Source organism: Rhinatrema bivittatum, chromosome 3, assembly GCF_901001135.1.
Source record: "Rhinatrema bivittatum chromosome 3, aRhiBiv1.1, whole genome shotgun sequence".
NCBI lineage: Eukaryota > Metazoa > Chordata > Amphibia > Gymnophiona > Rhinatrematidae > Rhinatrema > Rhinatrema bivittatum.
Window position 1 is genome coordinate 291,270,628 of NC_042617.1, and position 17,039 is coordinate 291,287,666.

The 17,039-nt window shown below is 50.3% G+C and overlaps 1 protein-coding gene across 1 annotated transcript in view; it reads left to right on the forward strand.

The window, feature by feature from the left end:
• LETMD1 (LETM1 domain containing 1) overlaps window positions 1-17,039 on the forward strand; it is a 79,046-nt gene that overhangs the window by 34,024 nt on the left and 27,983 nt on the right. The window contains exon 4 of the mRNA XM_029594948.1: window positions 15,829-15,911. Within this exon, the coding sequence (XP_029450808.1) occupies window positions 15,829-15,911 (83 nt within the window). The remainder of the gene's footprint in view (window positions 1-15,828; window positions 15,912-17,039) is intronic.

Consider the following 17,039-nt stretch of genomic DNA (forward strand, 5'->3'; position numbering starts at 1 on the left):
GCAGTAATCTATTGCACGCACCTACCAAATGCCTTGCCATTATGGAGTAATAAATTGTTAAAAAGAAAAAAAAGAAAATGTTCATTGTTTTATTTATGATATGCTTTTCCATAAAGAGAGTACAAAGCAAGATACAACCTGTTAAGCAGCAGCCCTTAATAATGGCCAAATAGCAAGCCCAGACCTTTATGTTCATTTTTTAACACATTTCACTAAAGCTGGATTGGACCTGTAGTCAAGGCTCCCAATTTCTCTTGGCATCTTTTTTTGAAATTCTGCAGCCATTCTTTGGCATATATGCATAAATTTTACATATGACTATATTACTTAATGTGTACAAAAGCTCCATTTTATTGAAAGTCTTAACTTTTAATATTAAAATAGTTTTCTAACCTTTATTACAGGAGTCAAAATAACTTTTCTTTTTACATTTTCCTTTTTTTATTTCTTTTTATTTATTTCTTTTATTTGTTAGGCTTTTATATACCGATGTTTGGACTTGCCGTCACATCGGTTTACAGACATTTCAAAAGTTAGAAACACAAATTTCAACAATGCATAAAATAAGAGGTCAATACAATCATAAAAACCGGCATTAACACATACACGTATTTAAAAAATAAAATATGAGTGTTAAAAATACCATAAAAATACAATATTAAACTATTGCTATAATACAATTAATAAATCATGCACATAACTTAACCTATGTAAATTATAAAAACAATAAGCCGAGACATGGTCTTAAGAACAGTCCATATAGCAAAAATATAAAACATTTGTTTTATATTTTTATTTTTCATTCTTTCCACCTCCTTTCTGCTTTCCTCTTACCCCACTCTCTCACTACAGTCCACTTCTTGCCTTTCATTGGTTCTTCAGTGAATTCTACCTGTCTCCACTCTCCCAGTCTCTTCCCCTCCAGTTTTTTCTTCCTTTCCTCAGTCTTGCCACCTCTGCCTTTCCTCTATTCTGTCATCCTTTTTCCTGGGTCTCTCTTCTCTCCCATTTCTTCTACTGATCCTCCTTCCTCACCTTCTCACGAGATGCTGCTGCCCCCCCTTCACCTTCCTTTCACTCTCTTTCCATCCAATTGCTAGCCGTCTCTGCTTTTCTGTCCAGCTTATGACCTCTTCCTTGTCTCCCTGCAATTCACTGGCTGCATCTTCCTAGCCCCGATCCAGCTTCTGTTATGGCCTCCGGCCTCTGCGACCGGGGCCGGGCTGCACTGTTATGGCCGCCGGCCGCAGTGATCCTTGACCGGGGCCAAGTACCTGTCCACAAAGTCGGGCCGTCTCTGGGGCTCCTATGGGAGCGGGCTGCTCCCTTCGACGTTCTCCATGCAGCCGCTGCTGAACCCGGCTGCTCCTCAGACCTTGCCTTGGGATTGAGGCTCTTGAGGGAGTTTGCATGTGCTCCGTGTTCCTGGTTCCGTTCTCCGTCCTGCTCCTGCTTCCGATTGGACTGCTTCCTTGGCTTTTGACCTTCGGACCGGCTGCGGTGATTTCTTGGTTTGACCCTGGACTGGCTTCGGACCTTTCTCCTGATTTGCTCCTGGACTGGCTTACGGACCTTCTCTGGACTTCGACCCTGGGACCGGCTCTTGACTATTCTTCGACTCCCACTCCTGGACTGTCTACGACCTGCTGGAGGCGCCAGCCGTCTGGAATCCACGATCTGCAGGAGGTGCCTGCATCCAGACCTACATTCAGTCTTCGGTGAGTCTCCTAAGTCCCAGCGGCCAGGTTCCTACGGGCTCCTCCTGGGGGAACCATGAGCTTCCAGGACGAAGTCTTCATTCAACTACTGAATCTTCAAGCCTTGCCCTCCGACGGTAGGGACCAGAGCGGGTTGATTCTCTCTTTGGTAGTATTAACCTTACCTCAGAACAAGGGTCCACCTCTGGACTCGTAACTCTGGACTCGTAACTCCTTTTCCTCACTCCACCACTAGCCTTCTCTCCTCTCCTCTCCTTTCCTCTCCTCTCCACTTTTGAGCCATTGACCTCAGCTCCTGTCTTCAGTTTTCACTGGCAGATACTGGATTCCTGCTCTCTCTCTGTCCCAACTTCCGCCCTATGGGGACAATTCTCCCTTCTTCCTATCTCTACCCCATATATACAGGCCGCTCTCCTTCACCTCCACTGCCAACTTCTGTGCTGGCAGCAGTGGTACTTGCCGCTGATATGGCACTGCGCCATCCTGTTTATTGTGAGGTGTGCGGTGCCAGTGCTAACTCTTGTGAGATCAGAGACTTTGTATTGACACCATGCACCTTGCTGTAAACAGTTCTACAGCTTTGGAGCAACAGTGGCACTTAGGGCAGCAGCCTAGGAGAGAGGGAGGATGGGGATTTGAGGTGAAAGGTCAGTATCTCAGGGTATGTGAGGGGGTAGAGGGAGACAGGCTATTTCGGGGAGGTGAGGCAATTTCCTGTGGAAAAGACAAATTATGCAGAACTGTGGAAAAACTGGATGCTTTTGTTGCATACCAGTATTTTACTATTGAGAAAACTGTTGTGCTGAATCCTGGCACAACTTAATACAATGAATAGTGTGTTTCTAATCACATTGGTTTGTAGGTTCATATATATAGCCTATAATCTCTGCTGATAAAAGTAGGAGGGGCAGTCAAACAGCATACTTTTCTATCAGTAATGTATTTTGTGACATGTATTCTAAAGGGCTTTATAATCGCATTATAATATGCTTATAAGAGACTGCAAAATGCAGTACATTATTATGCCATACACACAGTACTTATATCAGTTATCAATTGGAAGGCAGAGAGAGTTCCCTGAAAGCAGCTTAAATAAATAGTTTATTTTAGGTTAGAAAATTATTTTAAAATTTAAAGTGGAGTTTCAGTAAAATGGAGCTTTTGTGCACATTAAGTAATACAGGTCTCTGCAAATTTCTGCAGCTATTTTTTAGCATATTTGCATCATTTAAAAAAAAAAAAAAAGGATTCCACAGACGCTACCACTTTGGGGCTCTGTTGTGTGCAAGAGAAATATCCAGTCCAATAAATAAATAAACGGTAGATGCTGCAATGCTGGCTGCAGAAAATTGTTTTTGTGGTTGATCACATCTTGCCTTTACTGCACATATAGGGCCTGATTTTAAAAGCATTTACATGCTGAAAATTGGGTTTTACATGTGTAAATGCACTTTACTCGAGTAAGTGGGCTTTTGAAAATTGCTACAGTATATACCATTGGATTATCCATAGGAAAGGGAAGTAATAGAATTTTTTTTTTCTTCCTTTGGGCGGTCCACAGCAATAACCAACTGATGAAATGGCATTTCATTACTGCTTTAAAATGTTTTCCTGCTCTCTGCCATAGGTTCAAATAAAGCTTTATTTCCAGATCTAAGATGGCCACCATGTGTGTCATGCTTCCTTATCAATAGGAACACAGATTTGCAGAAAACCAAATTTTCTTCCCCTTTATCTCTTTAGACCTACGTCCTGGGTCCTGGTACTCCGTATTGAGCTCTTGGAGAGGAAAGAGGGAAAGAAAGACACTTTAAAAAAAAAAAAAAAAAAAAGACCTGCTTTTCCTAGCCTCTTTTTTTTTAAATCAAGGCACACACACAAACTAAAAGAAATTACACGACTTTCCTAGCTTTTAATCAAGGCACAGACACTAAAAAGTAATTTACCCCACAATTTCTTGTCTCTCCTCAGTATTACCCAGCAAGTCCTGCTTGTCCACAGAGAAAGCAAGCTTGCTTACCTGTAACAGATGTTGCAAGTATGCAGCAGGACAAATTAGCTACACAATCCCACCCTTTACCCATCAGAGTTGAAACTCAGGAAAAAATTTGAGGAGACTGGTGCAGGACTTTTCTTTTTGAGCTCTGAGAGAGCATGTTCAGATTGGTGCTGTTGGATGATGTCACCCAGTTGTGTGACTGATTTGCCCTGCCATCTGCGGAGTATAGCTGTTACAGGTAAGCAACTTCGCTTTCCCTGTACGTACCAGGATCAGTCCAGACTGCTGGGTTATGCCTCCCCTCCAGCAGATGGAGTCAGAGAAAAGCTGAAAGCACCCTCTAGATATACTGGTGTGCCACCTGCGATCCCTCAGTATATCTCTGACTCCAGCAGATTGAGAGGCATAACCTGCGGTCCTGATCCTATTCTGATTATCCATTGTTTGTACAGGTTTGACTGTCTTGTTGGACCTTTGACAAGACCAAAATTTCTTTACTTGTTTGCTGTTTAAAAAAAAGGGAACTTTGGCTCTTATTAATTTTGTCCACTGTTGATTGTGGCGCTGACTGCATGGGGGTTTTTCCTTACGGCAGGCTTGGCAGGGCAATGCTCTAACGCCAGGTACCCGGAGTGTTCATATCCTCGGTGGCCTGGGGAGTATTTACTGGTGGGCTGGTCACTCTCCCCAACCTATTCCAGGGGTGTTTCTCCCCTGAAGGGGGCTTGTAGTATAATCTCCATGTGATTTAGTCAGTCAGCAAGACTATGTTTTTCAGGGCTTGTGCAAATTCTCTTTAGTTGAATTCTTTTAAAAAAAAAAAAAAGAAGAAGAGAGAGAAGTTTTTTATATTTATTCGGCCCTGGGCCTCCGGAGGGGGTGGATTTTGTCACCCGGTTCGACACAGGACTGCCTTCTTGTTTTTTCACGCGCTTTCATGGTTGGGCCCGCCTTTGATATGCCACGGGCCTCTGCCTGAACGGCCTGCAGGGAGTCGGGGGCTCGGCTCTCTCGGGAGGGTCTTTGCTCCCGGTGAATCCCCGGGAGCGAGGGACCCTCTCGATGGCTGGTAGCTGCCCACGGCTCTCCTTTATCGCGGCCGCGTGAGCCGCGAAGGACTTTGCCGGCTCGGGGACAGAAGTCTGTCCCGCTCCCACGGCTCAAGGGAGTGGCAGCCATTTTGGCCGCGCCAAGTTCAGACGCCCAGGCAGCGTCGGAGGGAGAGGAGGACCCGCCTGCCTTAAGTCCTCAACATTTTGGCGATTTGGATGCAAATTTGGACCCTCCCTCTCCCCACCCAGCTCCGGGAGGGGGGGGGAGGTTAAAGCGGCCACATCTGTTTTCATTGAACTTTATCCTCTTGATGCACAAAGCCTATTTAGAGGCTGAAACTGATTGGGAGGACTCCCCTAACCTCCCTCCTAAGCGTCCCAGGGCCGGGCTGGATCAGGGAAGGACAGGGGTCCTTCTTCCCCACCCGGCAGCGGAGCCTGACTTGTCTGAGATTACGGGTCCCTCACACTGGTGTCCCAGATATGGGGGGCGATGGGGATGCTCATGTTCAGGTGGAAGGGGATGATCCCCAGATCCTTCGTTTGTTCAGTAAGGATGAACTAGACCCCTTGATTCCACAGGTGCTGCGGGAATTAGAGATTCCGGCTCAGCAGCCTGATATGGATTCCGCTCCCAGAGATTCTGTGTTAGTGGGGCTTAAGAATCCACCGCAGACTTTTCCTTTCCACCCTAAGTTGTTTCAGATTGTTTCCCAGGAATGGGACTTTCCAGAGGCTTCATTACGAGTCAGCAGGGCTATGGAGAAGCTATATCCCTTGCCGAGCGATTCCGTAAACCTCTTAAAGCTTCCCAAGGTAGATTCGGCGGTCACGGCTGTTGTTAAACATACTACCATTCCCAGTACGTACCAGGATCAGTCCAGACAGCTGGGTTATGCCTCCCCTCCAGCAGATGGAGTCAGAGAGAAAACTGAAAGCACCCCCTAGATATACTGGTGTGCCTCCTGCGGTCCTTCAGTATATTCTCTGACTCCAGCAGATTGAGAGGCATAACCTGCGGTTCTGGTCTGGTCAGTTTCTCGGTACTGGGAAATAGAAAAAAAAAAAAAAAAAAAAGGGGGAGACAAGGGACAAGATCAATTAGTTCATCTTTCTGTCCTCTGTCTGCCTGTTTGTCTTTGTTAGTTTGTCTTGCGCTGCGAGTCTGTAGTTCAGTGTGGGGCAGGCTCGGAGGGTAATACCCTCCTCTTATTCCCGGGATAGAGTGTCCGTGTGGCTGGGGGAGAGCTTACCGGTGGGCCGGTCACCCTCCCCCCCCAATACCAGGGATCTGACCCTGAAGGGGGTTTAAAAAAAAAAAAAAAAAAGTTCACCTAAAGAGTCATTTAAGACCTGTTGGGGACAGGCAGTGAGCTCCCCTGCTTTACCCCGACCAAAACAGCCTGCCCGTGCCTTTCGGACCCCGGAGGGGGTGGCTAGTTCACCCGGCGCGCGTTCGCTGGCCGAATTTCTCCTCACCAGTTTTTTGGCGCCTTTTTTCGCCGTCAGTGCAGGGCTCCCTCTTCAGATGCCGCGATCCTCAGCTTGCCGGACATGTGGGGAGGCGGGGGCGCGACTCTCCCGCGAGGGTCTCTGCCCCCGATGTATTCCAGGGGGTGAGGGACCCTCGGGGGGGCCGAGCGCTGCCCGCAGCCGCTCTCCTCGCCCCTCTGCGTCGCGGCACAGCAGTGCCTCCGGCAGCCGGTCTTCGGCCCCTCCTCCCTCGGGGAGGAGTGCGGCGGCCATCTTGGCCACGCGGCAGGATGAATTTTCAGCTTCGGAGGATGAGAACTCCCCTCCTCCCTCGCCGGACGCACGCAGCCCGCGCTCTCAGCCCAATGTGGGGTCTCCTCGGGGCCCCTCCTCGGCGGATGCCCCGAAGAAAGGTTTAAAAAGGTCAGTGCCTTTTTCGTCGGATTTTGTGCTTTTAATGCACAAGGCGTTTTTACAAGCAGAATCCGGCTGGGAGCCGGAGGTGCCCCCTCCCCCGAAGGTGCCCAAAACGACTTCCTTGCCCCGGGGGAGTCCGCCGGGGGTAGGGTCGGCCGGGGCTACGGCTCCCCGCCCGCGGGGGGGAGGCGCTGAGGACCTGAGCGATACAGGGGCCGCTCCAGAGTCCCCGGGGGCTCCGGATTTGCTAACGGCGGACGAGCAGGGGTCCGTAGAGGGGGATGACCCTCAGGTGCTCCGTTTGTTTGCTAAGGAGGAGTTAAGTGCCCTTATTCTCCATGTGCTGCAGGAGCTAGAATTAACGACACCGCCTCAGGAGGCGGACTCGTCCACAGGGGATATCGCGATGGCAGGGCTTCGGGCCCCCCCTCAGACTTTTCCTTTCCATCACAAGGTCTTGCAGATTGTCTCGAAGGAATGGGAACTGCCAGAGGCTTCCCTGCGTGTGAATCGAGCCATGGAAAAGTTATATCCCTTACCTAAGGATTCTTTGGAACTGTTGAAGACACCCGCGGTAGATTCGGCTGTCACGGCTGTGGTCAAGCATACGACTATCCCCGTGACGGGGGGTATAGCGTTGAAGGACCTCCAAGACCGCAAGCTTGAGGTCTTATTAAAGCGTATTTTTGATGTGGCGGCACTGGGGGTCAGAGCGGCGGCTTGCAGCAGCCTGGTGCAGAGGGCCAACCTCCGCTGGGTTCAGCAGCTGCTGACCATGCAGGAGCTCCCTCCGGGCGAGGCTGAGCAGGCAAATTGTGTGGAAGCAGCGGTCGCTTATACAGCGGATGCCTTGTATGACTTGTTGCGCACATCGGCTCGCATTATGTCCTCGGCGGTCTCAGCCAGGAGGTTGCTGTGGCTCCGTCGTTGGTCGGCGGATGCCACCTCCAAGGCGAGGTTAGGTTCCTTTCCCTTTAAGGGCAAGTTGCTGTTTGGCGAGGAGCTGGATCAGCTCATTAAGGACCTGGGTGACAACAAGGTTTACAAGCTGCCGGAGGACAAGCCTCGGCAGCCTCGGTCGTTTGGTAACGCCAGGGCTCGTTTTCGGGGACAAAGGCGTTTCCGTGGGGGAAGAGGGGGTTCCTTTTCCCAGCGGCAGCAGGCGACGAGATCCCAGGCCTGGTCTTCTTCTTCCTTTCGTGGCAGGAGGCCTCTACGCGGAGGCTCCTCCCAAGGTTTTGCTGCCATCAAGCCCGCACAATGAAGGTGAGCGGGCCCACTCCTCCGTTCCCGTTATCGGGGGCCGGCTGTCCCGGTTCTGGGAGGAGTGGGTCAAAATTACTTCGGATCAATGGGTCCTCGACGTGGTTCGGTACGGCTACGAGTTGGATTTTGTACGTCCCCTCCGGGATCTCTTTATGGTATCGCCGTGCGGCCCGGTAGAAAAACAAGTAGCTATAGCCCAAACGGTCGCTCATCTACAGGCTCTGGGGGCGGTGGTTCCGGTTCCGCGGGACCAGCTTCGGACGGGTCGGTATTCCATATACTTCCTGGTTCCCAAGAAGGAGGGCACCTTCCGGCCCATCCTGGATCTCAAAGGAGTAAACAAGGCGTTGCGGGTGCCTCGCTTCCGAATGGAGACCCTCCGGTCTGTTATTGCGGCCGTCCACAAGGGAGAATTTTTGGCTTCTTTGGACCTGACAGAGGCCTATCTACACATCGGAATAAGAGAACGGCATCAAAGGTACTTGAGGTTCATGGTGATGGGGGACCACTACCAGTTTTGCGCCCTCCCCTTCGGGTTGGCCACCGCGCCGAGGGTGTTCACCAAAGTTCTCATGGTGGTAGCGGCTTCCCTCCGCCGGCAAGGCGTCCTTGTGCATCCTTATCTCGACGATTGGCTCATTCGAGCGAAGTCGCATGCGGCCTGCACCCGGGCGGTCTCCTTAGTGGTTCACCAGCTGCAGGAGTTGGGTTGGGTAGTCAACTTCGCGAAGAGCAGACTCGAACCGACCCAACAGCTGGAGTTCCTGGGAGCTCGGTTCGACACCTTGGTGGGCAAGGTTTTTCTCCCGCAGCAACGCATGCTCAATCTCATGACTCAGGTACGGCGCCTATTGGAGCTCGAGATTCCCACAGTCTGGGATTATTTACAAGTCATTGGTCATATGGTGTCTACTATGGAAATGGTACAATGGGCTTTTGCGCATATGCGTCTGTTACAAAGAGCACTTCTGTCTCGGTGGGATCCCCGCTCGGAGGAGTACGGGATAGAATTGCCTTTGCTAGAGCCGGCTCGCTCCAGTCTCTCTTGGTGGTTGGCTCCGGACAATCTCCTACAGGGGGTGGACCTCGAACCCCCGTCTTGGTTGGTGGTGACAACGGATGCCAGCCTGTCGGGCTGGGGAGCGGTCTGCCAGTCCCGTGCAGTCCAGGGCACCTGGTCAGCACTCCAAGCGACTTGGTACATCAACCGCTTGGAGACCAGAGCGGTCCGCCTGGCCTTGCGTTGCCTCCTGCCACTGGTACGCGGACGAGCGGTACGAGTTCTGTCGGACAATGCGACCACAGTGGCGTACATAAATCGACAAGGAGGCACGAAAAGCCGAGCAGTAGCGACGGAGGCGGCGCTGTTGATGTCCTGGGCGGAAAGGCACCTAGAACGTCTCGCGGCCACCCACATTGCCGGCGTGGACAACGTTCAGGCGGATTACCTCAGCCGGCAGCACCTAGATCCAGGAGAATGGGAGCTCTCGTCGGAGGCGATGGCTCTCATCACGCGGCGTTGGGGGACCCCGCGCTTGGACCTCATGGCGACCCGTCGAAATGCAAAGGCGGTGCGCTTCTTCAGCCGGAGGAGAGAGCACGCGTCAGAAGGGGTGGACGCGCTGGTCCTTCCGTGGCCTCGTCACATTCTTCTTTACGTGTTTCCTCCGTGGCCTCTGGTAGGGAAAGTGTTAAGGCGCATAGAGTCCCATCACGGTCCGGTGATTCTCGTGGCTCCGGAGTGGCCGCGGCGTCCGTGGTTCGCGGATCTGGTCAACTTGGCAGTCGACGGACCACTGCGTCTCGGGCATCTCCCCAATCTTCTTCGTCAGGGTCCAGTATTTTTCGATCTGGCGGATCATTTTTGTCTGGCGGCTTGGCTTATGAAAGGAAGCGGTTGAAGAAGAGAGGTTATTCGGATGCGGTGGTGTCTACTCTCCTTCGGGCGCGTCGGTCTTCCACTACGCTCGCTTACGCGAGGGTTTGGAAGGTCTTCCATGATTGGTGTAACACGGCAGGTGTCTCCACCAGACGTTCGTCCGTGGCTGATATCCTTATGTTTTTACAGGACGGCCTGAAGAAGGGGTTGGCGTATAATTCGCTGCGAGTTCAGGTGGCGGCTCTGGGCTGCTTGAGGGGTAAGGTCGAAGGCTCTTCCCTTGCAAGTCATCCAGATGTGGCACGTTTCTTGCGAGGGGTTAGAAACTTGCGTCCTCCCGTCAGGCTTCCCTGTCCGTCCTGGAACTTAAACTTGGTACTCCGTGGTTTGTGTGCGGCTCCGTTTGAACCTATCAAGGCGGCTTCCTTGAAGGATCTGACTCTCAAGACGATTTTCCTTGTGGCCATTTCTTCGGCTCGCCGGGTTTCGGAGCTTCAGGCTCTCTCTTGTAGGGAACCTTTCTTGCGCATCTCGGCATCGGGAGTTTCTCTACGGACTGTTCCTTCCTTCTTGCCTAAGGTGGTTTCCACGTTTCATGTCAACCAGACGGTGGAATTGCCGTCCTTTTCGGACGAGGACCTCCAGTCTTCTCAAGGCAGGGATTTGAGACGTCTCGATGTTCGAAGAATTCTTTTGCGATATTTGGAAGTTACCAACGAATTTCGAAAGTCGGATCACCTTTTCGTGTTGTGGAATGGTCCCAGGAAGGGGCTTCCAGCTTCCAAGGCTACGATTGCACGCTGGTTAAAGGGTGCTATTGCGTCTACGTATGTTGCCTGTGGTAAGCCGGTTCCCACTGGGCTAAAGGCTCATTCTCTGCGTTCTCAAGCGACTTCATGGGCAGAGAATCACTTGGTCTCTTGCCAAGAGATATGCAGGGCGGCCACATGGAAATCCTGGCATACTTTTTCCAGGCATTATCGCCTGGATGTCCGGGGGCCTCCTGCAGAGTCCTTTGGGAGCAGTGTGATTCGAGTGGGACTCTCAGGGTCCCACCCCAGTTAAGGCGGCTCGGGTACATCCCAGCTGTCTGGACTGATCCTGGTACGTACTGGGAAAGGAAAATTAGGTTCTTACCTTTGCTAATTTTCATTCCAGTAGTACCATGGATCAGTCCAGACGCCCGCCCGTGGTGCTTCTGGGAGTCCGCTCGTATTCTATTGTTTCACCTTGCAGTTTTTTGTCTTGTGTCGGTCGCCACAGTGTCATAGGGCCGGTTGCCATTTTATTGTGTTCTTGTTGTACACTTGTGGTGTCCTGTTTGTTGTTTCTGGTTTTTACCTGTTTTCCAGGATGTGGCTATTTGATCTGGTCACTGTTTAAAAAAAAAAAAAAAAAAATTTTTGGGGGGGGGACGTTGTGTGTAGTGCTTAAGTCATTTCTTCTGCTTTGATATCACATATACTGAAGGACCGCAGGAGGCACACCAGTATATCTAGGGGGTGCTTTCAGTTTTCTCTCTGACTCCATCTGCTGGAGGGGAGGCATAACCCAGCTGTCTGGACTGATCCATGGTACTACTGGAATGAAAATTAGCAAAGGTAAGAACCTAATTTTCCTTTCCTGTGACTGGCGCTTAAGGATCTTCAGGATCGGAAGCTGGAGGTTCTGTTTAAACGCATCTTTGAAGTTTCTGTGCTCGGTGTCCAGGCTGCGGTCTGTAGTAGTCTCATGCAAAGGGCCACTCTTCTTTGGGTTCAACAGATGCTTACGACCCAGGACCTGCCCCCGGAGGAGGCAGAACAGGCTAACCGCATGGAATCGGCGGTCGCTTACACAGCAGACGCCCTATATGATCTTTTACGGACTTCTGCACGCACAATGTCTTCGGCGGTTTCTGCAAGGTGGCTTTTGTGGCTCCATAATTGGTCGGCAGATGCCTCTTCCAAATCCCGGTTGGGTTCTTTTCCTTTCAAAGGAAAATTGCTTTTTGGGGAAGATCTGGACCAGCTTATTAAGGATTTGGGGGACAATAAGGTTTATAAGCTTCCCGAGGACAAACCTAGACAGTTTCGCAAGTCCGGCACCTTTAGAGGCTGGTTCCGAGTGCAGCGACGTTTCTGGATGGGAAGGGGTTCTTCCTTCACACAGAGACAGTCTGCACCTCGGTCACAGGCATGAACTCATTCCTTTCGAGGCAGAAGACCTCAACGTTCGGGGGGGCCCTCATAGTTTCACTCTCAACAAGACTTCACAATGAAGGAACGCTTGCCCATTCCTCCGTTCCTCAAATTGGCGGGAGGTTGTCCCTCCTTCGGGAGGAATGGGTCAAGATTACATCGGACCAGTGGGTTCTCGATATTATAAATCATGGTTACGCTTTGGATTTTGCTCACCTACTCCGTGATTTATTTCTGGTGTCGCCTTGTGGTCCCCCGGACAAACAGGTTATTGCTGAGACGCTCTCTCGGTTACGAGCGCTAGGAGCCGTGGTTCCAGTCCCGTCAGCCGAGTGCAGGACCGGGCGTTACTCGATTTATTTTGTGGTTCCCAAGAAGGAAGGTGCGTTTCGTCTCATTCTGGATCTGAAGCAGGTCAACCGGGCCTTGCGCGTTCCACGTTTTCGGATGGAAACGTTGCGGTCAGTCATTGCAGCCGTCCACAAGGGCGAGTTTTTGGCTTCTTTGGACCTGACGGAGGCTTATCTGCACATAGGCATTCAAGCGCATCATCAAAGGTTTCTCCGGTTCATGGTCCTAGGACAGCATTACCAGTTCTGTGCCCTACCCTTTGGGTTGGCGACGGCGCCCAGGGTGTTCACCAAGGTGATGGTAGTGGTTGCAGCTTCCCTACGGCTCCAAGGGATTTTAGTTCATCCCTATCTGGACGATTGGCTGATCCGGGCAAAGTCGGAGGATCTTTGCAGAATGGCGGTGCAGTCTGTGTTGGACAAACTGCGGTCGCTGGGATGGATAGTCAATTTTGACAAGAGCCATCTTGCACCGTCCCAGAAACTGGAGTTTCTGGGGGCCCTCTTCGACAGTCGGGAGGGCAAGGTGTTCCTACCCCGCCAAAGGATGGAAAACTTAATGTATCATGTTCGGTGCCTTTTGGTTCTCCCTTTGCCCACGGCGTGGGATTATTTACAGGTTATTGGGCATATGGCGTGTACACTAGCATTGGTCCCATGGGCCTTTGCTGATATGCAACCTTTGCAAAAGGCACTGCTTTCCCGTTGGGATCCCAAGTCCGAGGACTATCGGCTGCAATTACCGCTCTTGGAGCCGGCCAGGAACAGCCTCAATTGGTGGTTGGTACCGACGCATCTTCTTCAAGGGGTGGACTTGGAACCTCCACCTTGGATCATTGTGACGACGGATGCCAGTCTGACAGGTTGGGGAGCAGTCTGTCAGTCCAGGTTGATGCAGAGGCGATGGTCACCTCGTCAAACCAAATGGTCAATCAACCGGCTGGAAACCAGAGTGGTTCACATGGCCCTCCGTCACTTTCTTCCCTTGATTCATCGCTGCGCAGTACGGGTTTTCTCTGACAATGCGACAACGGTAGCATATATCAGTCGGCAAGGAGGTACAAAAAGTCGCCTAGTGGCTTCCGAGGCGGACTTGTTGATGGCCTGGGCGGAGCGTCATCTAAGCCGTCTCGTGGCTTCTCACATTGCAGGAATGGACAATGTCCAGGTGGATTTTCTCAGCCGGCAGCGACTAGATCCAGGAGAGTGGCAGCTGTCGTCTGAGGCGTTGTGTCTCATAACTTGCCATTGGGGGACCCCATAGTTGGATTTGATGGCGACTCAGAGCAACGCCAAGGCGGCTCGCTACTTCAGTCGCAGAAGAGAGCCCGGCTCAGAAGGGGTAGATGCTCTGGTGCTTCCGTGGCCTCAAGACATTCTCCTGTATGCATTTCCTCCTTGGCCACTGGTGGGGAAAGTTATACGACGCATAGAATCCCACCGGGGGCTGGTTATTCTAGTGGCTCCGGAGTGGCCGAGGAGACCGTGGTTTGCAGATTTCGTCAACCTGGCGATGGAAGGTCCCTTACGTCTGGGGCAAGTCCCGAATCTTCTACGGCAGGGACCCATATTTTTCGATCAAGCTGATCGCTTCTGTCTAGCGGCTTGGCTTATGAAAGGAGACAACTGAGAAAGAAGGGTTATCCGGAAGCCGTGATTTCCACTCTTCTTAGGGCCTGCAAGGCCTACTCTTCCCTTGCCTATGTTAGGGTCTGGAAGATTTTTGATTCATGGTGCAGTGGGTTGAATGTAACCCCACGGTGGGCTTCTGTAGTTCATATTCTAGCCTTTTTGCAAGAGGGCTTGAGAAAGGGCCTGGCCTATAATTCTCTTCGGGTACAGGTGGTGGCATTGGGCTGTCTATGTGGTAAGATCGAAGGTTCTTCTGTTGCAGGTCATCCGGATGTGGTTCGTTTCCTACGCGGTGTCAAGCACTTACGTCCTCCGGTGCGAGCGCTTTGTCCGTCTTGGAGCTTGAATTTGGTTCTTCGTGGTCTCTGCGCCTCGCCGTTTGAACCCATCAAGCGCGCCACTTTGAAGGATTTAACTCTCAAAACAGTTTTTCTCGTGGCTACTTGTTCGGCGCCTCGTGTCTCCGAAGTACAGGCGTTATCGTGCCGGGAACCATTTTTGCGTATTACAGACTCGGGAGGGTCCCTGAGGACAGTACCCTCCTTCTTGCCTAAGGTGGTCTCGGCTTTCCACATCAATCAGTCAATAGACATTCCATCCTTTTCAGAGGAGGATACTCATTCTGCTCACGGTCGAGACTTGAGGCGATTGGATGTCCGGCGGACCCTTTTGAGGTATTTGGAAGTTTCTAATGAGTTTCGGCGATCGGATCATCTTTTTGTCTTGTAGAATGGTCCAAAGAAGGGACATATGGTGTCTAAGACTACCATCGCTCGCTGGTTGAAGGAGGCTATTGCTTCCACATATATATGCCACGGTGGTCTCAAGGCTCACTCTCTCTGCTCTCAGGCGGCATCTTGGGCGGAAAGCCAATGTGTTTCGCCTCAGGAAATTTGCAGAGCGGCTACTCGGAAGTCATTGCACACTTTTGCTAGGCATTATAGGTTGGATGTTTGTGATCCGGCTGTAGAGTCCTTTGGCAGCAGTGTGCTTCGATCGGGACTCTCTGGGTCCCACCCCATTTAAGGCGGCTCGGGAACATCCCAGCAGTCTGGACTGATCCTGGTACGTACAGGGAAAGGAAAATTAGTTCTTACCTGATAATTTTCATTCCTGTAGTACCAAGGATCAGTCCAGACGCCCGCCCAAGAATCTATATTGCAGGAGAGTCCGCTCGTTTTCGTGTCATATTTCTGTTGTTTTCTCTTTACAGATGTTAACATGTTATTGGTTTAAAAAAAAAGAAATGTGTGTTTTCTGGTATTTTTGCTCTAGTCATTGGTTCTTATATAAAATTTAAGGATGAGATATACGTTTTCATTCTGCTTTGATATTGATTATACTGAGGGATCGCAGGTGGCACACCAGTATATCTAAGGGGTGCTTTCAGCTTTTCTCTGACTCCATCTGCTGGAGGGGAGGCATAACCCAGCAGTCTGGACTGATCCTTGGTACTACAGGAATGAAAATTATTAGGTAAGAAACTAATTTTCCTTTCTTTTTCATAATAAAAGAAAAAGATAACATTTTAATATTCAACTGTATGTAAAATTAAGGAAATTGTCACATAACTGCTACATAATTTGCTAACTTGTGCTGCAGCCTTTTGAAAAATCAGCTGTCTGAAACCTGGCCACTGCTATACATTTGGAATGGAGGAGTAGCCTAGTGCTTAGAGCAGTGGGCTGCAAACCAGGGAAACCAGGGTTCAAATCCTACTGCTCTTTCTTGTGAACTTGGGCAAGTCACTTGAGCCCTCTGGGGACAGAGAAATGCCCACAGTACCTGAATGTAATCTGTTTGAAAGGTGGAATATAAATAGATTGGAATGGATGGAACTCTAACTTTATTCCCTTTTGAAGTTTCGCAGGGATATCATTAAAGCAGCCCCCGTTGTACTGTTATCCATCCCACCTTTTGCAAATTACCTTGTCTTTGTGCTGATGTAAGTATAGATCTGATTATAGTCTTTTTGATTGCATGTAATAATTAAACTATCCGATTGGATATTGCAAATCAAGTGAAAATGTGTTTGTTTCTTTAAATGAATTTAACAAAAATATATGACAGGTAGCACAACTCTCAGACTGGGATGTGAGGCACAGAGTACTCATTTCTAGCAGTGATACTCAAACCGGTCCTCAGCCCTCCTCCTCTTCTTCCCCTAATCCCAGCCATATACCTAATGAATGTGCAAGAGATAGATTTGCATGCTCTTCCATCTTCTGCATCTTCCTTAGGGGTATCCTGAAAATCTGACTAAGGAGGACAAGGACCGGTTTAAGCACCTCTGTATGACAGAATTTTTTGTACTGTTAGAAAGAATCATTTAGCAGTTTTGGTTATGCCCATCTTCCTCTGGTATTCAGGGAGCTGTTTCTCGCTCTCCTTGCCCTTGCAATGGTATAGACAGTACTAACAATGATCTCCTATCTCCACCTTTACCCACTCCTTCATTTCACACAGTGAAACCCACTCAGTTTGCTCGCTGCCCACTTCTCTTTCCACGCATGGTGAGGGGGAAGTCACTCAGAGGCCAATGTAATAAGGTGCATTTCTGTTCATAACCCAAATCAGTCCAGACAAGTGGGTTTATGCATCCCTACCAGCAGATGGAAGCAGAGAACAAAATTTTGAGGCACTGCTACTTAACTGAGAGTGCCACCTGCAGTCCCTCAGTATTTGTCTGTCTCCAGCAGATGGTAGAGGTGCAAACTTGCAGTCTGATAGTAGTTTAAAAAAAAAATTAGTTTAGTATTGAAGATAGAAGACTGAAGATGGAGCTCCCAGACGTGTTAGGTTCCTTCGTGGGCCTCACTCTGGTTGAGCAAGGCAAGCGGGGGGTTGGAAATCCCTGGCCAGACTCGACCCTTCATTCCAGGGGGAGGGAAAGCCAGGCTTCAGGCTGGCTACTGCTCTGAGAACATTCACAAAGGTGATGGTGGTAGTGGCGGTGGCCCTCAGAAGAGAAGGGATGCTGGTGCATCTGTATCTGGACGATTGATTAGTTCAGGTGAAGTCAGAGGTGGTGTACTGCTGTTCCATTTGGCGAGTGATAGAGCACCTGGAATCC